Source organism: Papaver somniferum, chromosome 7, assembly GCF_003573695.1.
Source record: "Papaver somniferum cultivar HN1 chromosome 7, ASM357369v1, whole genome shotgun sequence".
Lineage (NCBI taxonomy): Eukaryota > Viridiplantae > Streptophyta > Magnoliopsida > Ranunculales > Papaveraceae > Papaver > Papaver somniferum.
This window is the reverse complement of record NC_039364.1, coordinates 128,925,568-128,935,148: the sequence shown is the minus strand read 5'-3', so window position 1 is coordinate 128,935,148 and position 9,581 is coordinate 128,925,568. Positions and strand designations below refer to the sequence as shown.

General features: G+C 34.6%; 1 protein-coding gene across 8 annotated transcripts; it reads right to left on the bottom strand.

Annotated features, from left to right (window-relative positions):
• Positions 1 to 589: 589 nt before the first annotated feature.
• LOC113298393 lies at positions 590 to 4,371 on the bottom strand. 8 transcript variants are annotated; one of them, XR_003334185.1, is made up of 6 exons: positions 4,216 to 4,371; positions 3,940 to 4,015; positions 3,707 to 3,812; positions 3,254 to 3,304; positions 2,037 to 2,124; positions 590 to 1,092 (listed from the first exon to the last, which is right to left on the bottom strand). XR_003334185.1 is itself a non-coding variant. In XM_026547125.1 (4 exons), the coding sequence occupies exons 1-4, from the start codon at positions 4,225 to 4,227 to the stop codon at positions 821 to 823; spliced, it is 423 nt and encodes a 140-aa protein (XP_026402910.1). In that variant the 5' UTR covers positions 4,228 to 4,371; the 3' UTR covers positions 590 to 820. The 8 variants fall into 8 exon arrangements, 2 of the variants coding, with proteins under 2 accessions (XP_026402910.1, XP_026402911.1); XR_003334184.1 differs by lacking the exon at positions 3,254 to 3,304; XR_003334186.1 differs by lacking the exon at positions 3,254 to 3,304 and having other exon boundaries at positions 3,940 to 3,991.
• Positions 4,372 to 9,581: the final 5,210 nt, after the last annotated feature.

Below are 9,581 nucleotides of genomic sequence, written 5' to 3'. Positions count from 1 at the left end.
GGAAATGAATTTGATTTTGATTTTAGTTTTTAATTTTATGATTTTAGTTTTATGATTTTGATTTTAGTTTTTAAATTTTATGATTTTAGTTTTATGATTTTGATTTTAGCTTTTAATTTTATGATTAGGATTTGATGGGGACAAATTAATAGTATTAATATTTGATAGAGGGTAAAATGGTAGTTTCATCAAACTTAGACACTCCTTATCATTCTTTATGGGGTGAATGAAAAAAATCCATAGCCCCCAATTTAGCCAGGATCTGCCAACATATTATTGTGACAATCAGGAAAAAAAGCAGATGGTGTCATGATTCTAGACCACTGACCAGAAACTGCACATTTTTGTAAGAGCTTCTCCAATGGAATGTATGTGAAGATAAATGTCTAAGTCCGCATAAGATATACATTCATTTTCTCTAAAATTCTTCTCAAACCCAATTTTTTAAATCAATGTGAAGATGATATGGCTTAAATTTTTTAGACATTGTCAAGGTGAATGTCTAGTTTTAGACATTCACCTTGACAATGTCAAGATATCCTAGTAAGATTTTGCTTATCTAAATTAATTTCAATATATTAAATAACAATTTTTAGCTCTAATAAAATCTAAAAATTACTAAAAATAAAATTTACATTTAATCCATAAAATATCACAAACAACACCACTTTAGAGATGAACTATTCTTCCTCCCAAAACTTAAGGAAAAATTAAAATGAGGATGTCTTGTTTGTGTTGCCACCTAGGAAACACACACAACCACCATTGGAGAAGCTCTAAGTATATGTACAGTGGAACTCGAAGGGTAAATAATTTGAATTTACCCCACTGTTGCTGCAGACACTACTATTGCCTTTATCAGCCAAGTACCCATCTCGATCACCATAAGCATTGTGCAAAAATGCGATACACTAAGTGCACATAAGAACAAAATACGTGATACACAACATATGGTTTTTCTTGGAGTTTCCTCCCCAACGGAACTCGGACATTTTCTAGTTGATACTTGATATAGGCGTCTCATATTGTATCGATATTCCTCAGCTGCATCGATAAGGGCGGCCAGTTTCCCTAACTTATTCAAAAAGGAACCTGTGTCGAACATAAAAAAACACCCACCAAAAATAGGTTAGCTGTGCTCTTAGAGATTACTTTCATTAGTATACATAAAACCTTAATAATCAGGTAATGAAACTAAATAACAGCATATTGTGTTGTGCCAGTAACAAATTTGCTGGTCGAATAAAGAGTTGAACCAAATCGAAGAAAATATAATGATAACTGGTACCGGACCTAATAAGGTTTTTACTAACTATCACTGTGTAATTATTCATTGCCTGCAAAATGTTGAAATAAACTTATTAGGTCCTGTGTCCAAATTTGAACTACATATAGCTAATTTTTCTATGGGAATATACAGTCGAGTTTAAATAAAAAAAACTATTGATCTCTTTGCACCCTGCAGGTGCATTGATCTCTTCAAGTGTTCTGACGTCCCAAGCCATGCCACCGGGATTTGGAAGCAGAATGTAAAAATTTAACCGCATGATTACCAAAAGAGTCATGAAAACTCAACATCAAAATTAGTGATACGTGGGCATTCATTGCTAATTATTACTATTTATGGTGCTACATTTAGATTCGAAATTTGGATAATTTGGGATTTATATGTAAGCATAAGTCATTAAAGCACGGCAATTGTTCTTTGAAAGGAAACTAACAACGACAGAGTAAAGCTTGTGATTTGAGTGGTTGATTGAGCTAGCTGATGGAAACTAAATCGACACACAAACATTAGGAGGCATGGATCATATACGCAAGGTTGGGTTTTGACCAAGTACCATATGTTAGAGGGTGAATTCAGAAATGTTTTTTTTTAATGCATCTACAATGTAAGAAGTTGAATGTAAAAGGGTCGCCTTAGTCCGCCTGTGTATTTGAAGCCAACAAATAATTCGATCGAATGATTTGGATGCAGTAAATAGATTTGGGATTTTATGATTCACACTGAGAAGGAAATGAGCAGTGGTACTTACTGATTAGTATGAAGAGGATGATCAGACACCAATCGGAAGAACATGAAAACGGACATTCTGGAGTGCAAATTTGGTCTCCACTGCTTACCTGCGAACCGCAAAGTAGGCGAAAGCCAACAACTAAGGATGGGGGAACAATAGAAGAGCATGATAATGTAATCCATAATTACTTGACAATACACACTTTGGAAGTCATTTATATGAAAAACGAAGTTTTTTCAGCGTTGTTTGTCTGGGGAATTAGCACCGTCACATGTTTTTATGTCCGTTCTTTCAGCTGCTTGAACTGCATTGCGTCCTACTAATAATATGAAAACACACAAACTGCTAAGAAGGCCACTTAGAACCTGGGTACGAAGTAAAGGCGCAAGTCGAGATAATTTTTTAGCACCTTTGGTAATAGAATAATGATATGTGGTGTCAATTATACTGTTTTTGGGTGCGACAATAGGTGACCAGCTGATAAGAAATTTATTGTGGACTGTAACATACTGCATGACTTTCTGATAATGAACAATAAAGATTCTGATCGATAATAAAAAAATCGCTAAAATGAATCAACCGGTAAATCTAGAACCCTGTAACATTAGCCTACACATCTTGTTATCCAAGTAAAAATTCCTTATGTTACCATGGTTACATAATACTTTAGGCTACTTTTTACAACATGATTCCGATACTTTAAAGGCATCAGGATTTATGGCATTCTCCAACTGAGTCCACATAACATGCATGGTAGTGTGGCAATATTTCGAGGAAATTGAAATTGTCAGAACACTCCAAATCAAAAATATCGAGTGACAGTTTGCTACTAAGCATTCCAAAATGGATTCTTTGCTATCAAATCATTAACAACTCAGAAGCAGGAGCCGTATATGAATAATTCAATTTTCGTAATTTGGAATTTGGGCTGAACCTATAACAAAGAAAAACAATACTTTACTCTATGAAATTTTTAAACACAGAATATTTGTTCCGAAGTTTTCCATATATGAATAATGTTGTTCCCCCGAAATAATAATGAACACTCTGAGAAGTGTTTCAAACCCTGTGCAAAGTGGGAATTTCAGCATAATAACACCTAGCCCAACAATTAAAATATTAAACCGTGAAGGTAAACTGTTAGCATGGAAGTAGGGCGGAACCAATAGATTTTCCAATAAAACTGGTTAACATTAAATTCTGATAGGATGTAGAAGGGATAAAGAACGATTTACTGTATATTTTTCTTTCCCTTCTTTCCACTGAATCAACTGCATCAGGTTCAACTGCTTACATAAAAACACCCATACTACTTAGAACTCCACTAACAACCTTACAACACCAACCGAGAAATAAGAGAGCACACCAGAAAAATAAAAAAAATGAAACAACTAAAAACCATGTCATAAGAACATGTAAATTGAGCGATCAAAATTAACAAAAGGGACATGGTAATACTCATCAGTGCGATGTGACCTCCAATGGAGCTAAGAAACATTGTCACTGCTTCAAACATTCTAAATGATTTGTATTGTAACCAAATCATTAAGAACTCAGAAACATGAGCAGCATGTTAAAAGACATGAGTTCGAAGAACAGCCAACTGAAACTTGTTTAAAGAACAAACAATTGAAACTTGACATGAAAAGACATGCATGATTGAATTCAAACTATTAATAGAAACAAACCTAAAATGCTGCTGCTTCGGTTTGCGAAATGAAAAATTCCAAATTAAACCCTAGATAGTTCTTTGTGCATCTCTAAAAATCACATCGATTCTGCTGTTTTGTAAATCTGCAACCGAAGACAACCCCATCGACACCAAGTTAGTTCTAATTTTATAATGAAACCCTCAAATTCTCTTAATGACAAAAAAATAAACAAAAATCCAACAAATCCAAACAAATTTGGGGATTCAAACCTGTTTCCTGTATATGATTTCATCCAGTGAATTTTAAGGGCTCGATGAAATTCTTGACCAAAAAAAAAACGATTTGCTGTTAAAGATATGACAAAAGTCGATAAGGATTTGAGTAGAAGCAAAAAACGGTTTTGATGATTCACTACAAGGATTGAAAATAGTTTCTTTCTATTGGGAAGAAAATGAAGAAAACTCTAAACGAATTTATATTCTTTGACAAAATCCACAATCATATGATTTTAAAGAAACCCAGTAGTATCGATGAAATGATATTACCTTCGACAACATTAGCAGAAGTTTTGATTAGTGTATAACCCACTTCTCCTCGACTGCTTCACTGTAAGAGAGGGAGGAAGAGGAAAAATAAGAAAAAGGGTGTTGAAGAAATGAATCGTTTCTCTCTGAGAGAGGGATTACAAAAGTAACAAAACATCTCGGGCTTGACTTTTGATGGCCCTAACAAAAATTAAGTGGGTATTAAATTACAAGGGATCAATTACGGCCATTGATTTATCTTTTTAAGGACAAACCTGAACCGTCACTTACACAGGCAAACTTAGCCAAACTGTGTTTTGTACTCTTGATGTTTTGGAGTTCTTGGAACACTTTGGGCCCAAACAATTAGCGCCCACCATTTTAAATGATTGTGAGCCCATCAAGCGATATATTTTTAGGGTTGAGCAATTGAGATTTTATTTCGAATCTTGTCGAGGCATACTCAAAAAAAAAAAAAAAATCAAATGTTCTAAGACATACCTAATGGTGTTCAAATAGGGTCACTAGGTAAAAAAAATTCATTACCCCTTATCCATCATTTTTGATAATGACATAACTACCCTTACATATTTAACATTAATGACTATGGAATCACCCATGTCGTAACGGCACGGGCTATTTCACACTGTTTTAAGCTGGGATATTAGACATTCTTCAAAAGTTTGACTTGTTACTTTATCTTTGGTTTATTTGTATGAGCAGGTTGTAAAATTTAGCTTTTTTCCGAATGTTAATTGGAATGTTAATATCTGATCAGCAACAAAGATTGATTTAAACCGGTGACATTGTTATTCTGAATGTTAATCAACAAACAACCAAATGCATTCTTCAAAGCTTCCAGCAGCGTACCTATTTTAGAAACTAATGCAAAACTCTGTCCACTTTACATTTTTGTTTCTCTGGTAATTATCATCTAATCTCATGTTCTTCTTATCACAAATTAATCTCTCTTTTGTTTTTCATGTACATTCCCTTTCATTACAAAACAAATTTATTTATTTTTTGTTTTTATGGCTTTCATATATTATTTTCCTTTTTCTTCGCTATTTTTTTCCGGTTCCCAATTTTTTTCGGTTCCAATGATAAGATCAGACTCAAATGGATTGATGTGCAACATCAAAAGAGATAACCATGGTAAACTTGGTATCCAAAATATTATGATTGCTATTAAAAAAGCAAAGATGATTAACCTGCTAATTTAGCTCGAATATTGGCAAAAGATTTTTGAACTTAAATATAATTATCAGCATCTTGTAGCAAGCAATAGGACAGCAGAAACGTGGAAATTCGACCACAAAACAAAGTAGAAAAGTGAACAATCTGAAGACTTCGAACACGGACAATTTTATGAAAGAAACCCTTTTAGAACAACGGAAATGTTGACAAAAAAAAACCCTTTGAAGTTCCTACACCCGGTTACTCATCTTCTGATTCCCATGTAATTAAGTTGTAGTTCAATATCTACTGAGTAGTCAATCCTCATCTTTACTTAATAAACTATAGGAATAATAATGAACCTTTGAAACAATCACAAACAATTTTCCACCTAACCTGAAAACTTGGACACTTCACCAAGCACTGCATCAGGTTCTCAAGCATTACCCGAATAAGTCAAAACTGCATTTATTTATTGTATTTCACATTGTAAATACTACTGGATAGCTTCCATTTTCCTTCTTACTGGACAGGTACATCATACTGACACCACAACCATGATATGGATATTTTATTTACTCATGTTTGAAAGGTTAGTTACCAAGAAACACCAAGAAGAAGCCACTGATAGACAAAGAGGTTTATCAGTCATCAAATCTGAAGAACTCTTTTTTTTCCTTCGACGGAATCCTGCAGCAGTAAGCAAATTTAGTAATTTACTCTATATAACCTTTTGTTAGTTACAAAAATTAACCGACTGACTAAAAAATGAAAATGTCTCATTCGACCCTTAGCCATGGTTAATGTCAAGTATATGAAGCCAGAGCAGGTTGTTGTAAAATCTGTATTTCCCAGAACTCGTTTAGCTCCTCCATAGTTTGCAAATTAAGGCTGGCGCTTGAACGCCCCTCTGGCTTCTTTCCTAATCTCACTACATTTAAACAAACTGTACATTAACGATGAGAATGCCAAAATATGACCTTTCCTATAGACTGCAACAGTAGTAGTGCATATGATTTGTTGCCTAACCTTTAAGTAACATGCCTCGCTAGGTACAACTTATAATTAACACCATATCCATGGGGTGTGATCACACTATACACTTGCCTTGTCATCTTGCTTAAGAGCATAATTACCACATCATTGGATTTGTAAAGCACCTCTTTTCTGCGTAAGTGTACAGTAAGCAATCTACTCTGCAGCTTGCTTTTGCATTTTAGGAGACTAAATATTTCCAACTATGTATTGTTCATATCTTTCAATCCCTTCCCACTTCCTTGATACAGAAAAAAAGAAGACAAATTAAAAGGGTAAGTGAATAACTTAAGCCAATATCACACCATCGTGTATTTTATGGAAATCATACACCAACACCAAAACGGGTATTTGTAAGACACCTTGATGGCATCAAAATTATTTTTAAAACAATTTACTTGCTAAAAAGTACTAATAAGGAGTGGCGAAAGCATATGAAGGGCCATCAGACATAATGTTCAAAACTTGGAGATAGAAGGGGATAACCAGGCAACCATAAAGTTTCTACAGGGAAAGACAAAAGATGTGAATTGGCAGTGTTTGGCAATCTTGGAAGAAGTCCAACAAATAGCAGTTAATCTAGTTTCTTTTAAAGTTTTTCAGTATGTAGATAGACGCGCAAACAAGGTGGCAGACTTGTTGGAAAAACAAGGGCGACGATCAAGTAACACAACTTCTTTGACTGATCAAGCTCCTAGAATTTTAATTCCTGCAATTGCTTTTGACACAGTCAAAGCATATGAATTATGTAACTCTAATAACAGTACCTTTGTGTCTTGTTCAACCATGATTAATCCAGCAAATTCAGTCATTGGACAAGCAACTCACCATGAGTTAGTCTCTGAAGAGCCTGAATTAGCAGATTAATGATGGCCTAGTAATATAAATCTTATTTTCAAAAAAAAAAAAAAGGAGTGATAAAAGCCTAAATTTTAGTTATATATTTAAAAATAGGAAAAACAACTACTCAGACAACAGATTAACCAAAATAATTCTTGCATGAACTTGAATAACACCAATTAGAATTCCTAGCTAAAAAATAAATATATAATTAATAATTACAAACACAAAGTTTTAGTTGATAACTTACATCTGCAAATTTTGATGACTTAAAATTGTCATGTATGTTAGAGCATTGATCTGTCGAACTCGCATGCCTTGTTATCTCAAGCATGTTTGTCAATGTTAGTGATCAAAACTATAAGTCTTGGTTTCTAGTCTACTATAGCTAAGGTCTCGGACTAGGATAGAAAGTATAATTGAGCTCAAAAACTCCATGGCAATCATCATACAAGACGAAAGACTACTCAAGGAACTGGTGGATCTTCATCGACTAAAAGGTATGTGGAGACTTGAACTTATCTATCACTCAAAAGTCTATTTATCTCATATCTTGAGACAAAAGTCGTTTTCCTATATAGACTTAGATTATACACATTTGTTATTTCGAGCCGAGTTTATCTCGCCAATCTATTTCTCGAAATATGTGTTGGTAAGCTTTCGCTTTAGCCAAGTTCATCTTTACCTAGTGACGAAAGTCATGACAAGTTTCAATCACTTTGAAAATTGCTTACTTTGACGAAAAATAGTTTGTGAATAACATCTATAGAATATCAACGCCCTCTAAGAATGTTTCAATGATTCAATGAAAGTTTAGATAATATAACCATTGGAGGATATAAGCATTGTTGTGGAAACACATATATGTATAAGTCCTTATTCCTTGAACCGAAGTTTGCGAATTTTGTTGATCAAGAGAACCGAAATGGTGGTGTGAGCCAAGTCCGCGAAATCAGTCCATGAACTGGCAGAAGTTCTCGACCCGAGAAATTCTGCTGGAGTTTGTGAACTCCGTCCGGGAACTTAAGTCCGCGAACCCAGTCCGCGAACTTGAGTAGGTTATATCTAAAAACGATGTTTGTGAACTTATTCTTATATAAACTAAGAAATGCAAATTGCAAAACGTGGCTTTATAGTTCATGAACCGATTCGAGTGAATCAAATCGTTTTTTCTTCAATTGTGTCTTGTGTAGTTACATAATATTTCCTTGCAATTGAAAAACTCTCTAAATAGTTCATTTGAGTCACTTGAACTAGTTATGGTGAAGAAGAATATGGTTGATATGAAAGTGATCATATGGCTAACCATTTGGTTGACTATTGTTGAACCAACAAATGTACAAGTTTGGGTACGGTTACACAAGCCTAGAACCGTGCATTTCATTTGTGTGTAACAAGCTAGTTTTCGATCTAACGGTTGAAAGATATAATCTAATCAGGTTTTCATCTAACGGCGAATATTGAATGCTTTGTTACCTAGCTAACATTGATTGCAAACCCTGATTTGAAAGACTATATAAGGGAGAACTCTAGCAACTGGGAACCCTAATCCCCACACCTTCTGTGTGATACTAGTTGTGCTAAGCTAGAGTCGATTCTCCTTTAACCTTCGGTTTCTTCTTCTAAACCAGGTTAACGACTTAAAGACTTCATTGGGATTGTGAAGCCAGACCGATACTACTTTCTTGTAGTTGTGTGATCTAATCTTGTTATTTCTATCATACGAGTACAATTGCAATAATTGGCTTGAGATTGATATCTATGATAGGCAAGATATAAAAGAAATCACAAACACTTCGTCTCATCGTTTGTGATTCCGCAATATCTTTTTTCGCTGCGTCGATTAAGATTATTGTGAGGTGATTGATAATACTAGGTCGTTCCTCGGGAATATAAGTCTGGTTTATCAATTGGTTCATGTTCACCTTGATTTATCAAAAGACGGAACAAAACTCGTAGGTATATTCGTGGGAGACGTATTTATCTATTACCGTAGATTTTTCTGTGTGATACAGATTTGTTCATTAAAGTCTTCGACTTTGGGTCGTAGCAACTCTTAGTTATGGGTGAGATCACCTAAGGGAATCAAGTACGTAGCATCCTGCTGGGATCAGAAACGTAGGAGCATAACTGTACCTTGGATCAGTGCGAGATTGATTGGGGTTAAACTACAGTCCAGATCGAAGTTAATTTGGAGTAGGTTATATCTGCAGCGGCTTAATACAGTGTGTGTTCAAACTGGACTAGGTCCCGGGGGTTTTCTGCATTTGCGGTTTCCTCGTTAACAAAATTCCGGTGTCTGTGTTATTTCTTTTCCGCATTATATTTTTTTATAT

What these genes read in the sequence shown, in the direction of transcription:
- LOC113298393 (XM_026547125.1), bottom strand. An exon ending in AAGGGAAAGAAAAATATACA is followed by an intron (nt 2,125 to 3,253) that starts GTAAATCGTTCT and finishes TGCGGTTCGCAG; the next exon opens with GTAAGCAGTGGAGACCAAAT. An exon ending in CATCCTCTTCATACTAATCA is followed by an intron (nt 1,093 to 2,036) that starts GTAAGTACCACT and finishes TGTTCGACACAG; the next exon opens with GTTCCTTTTTGAATAAGTTA.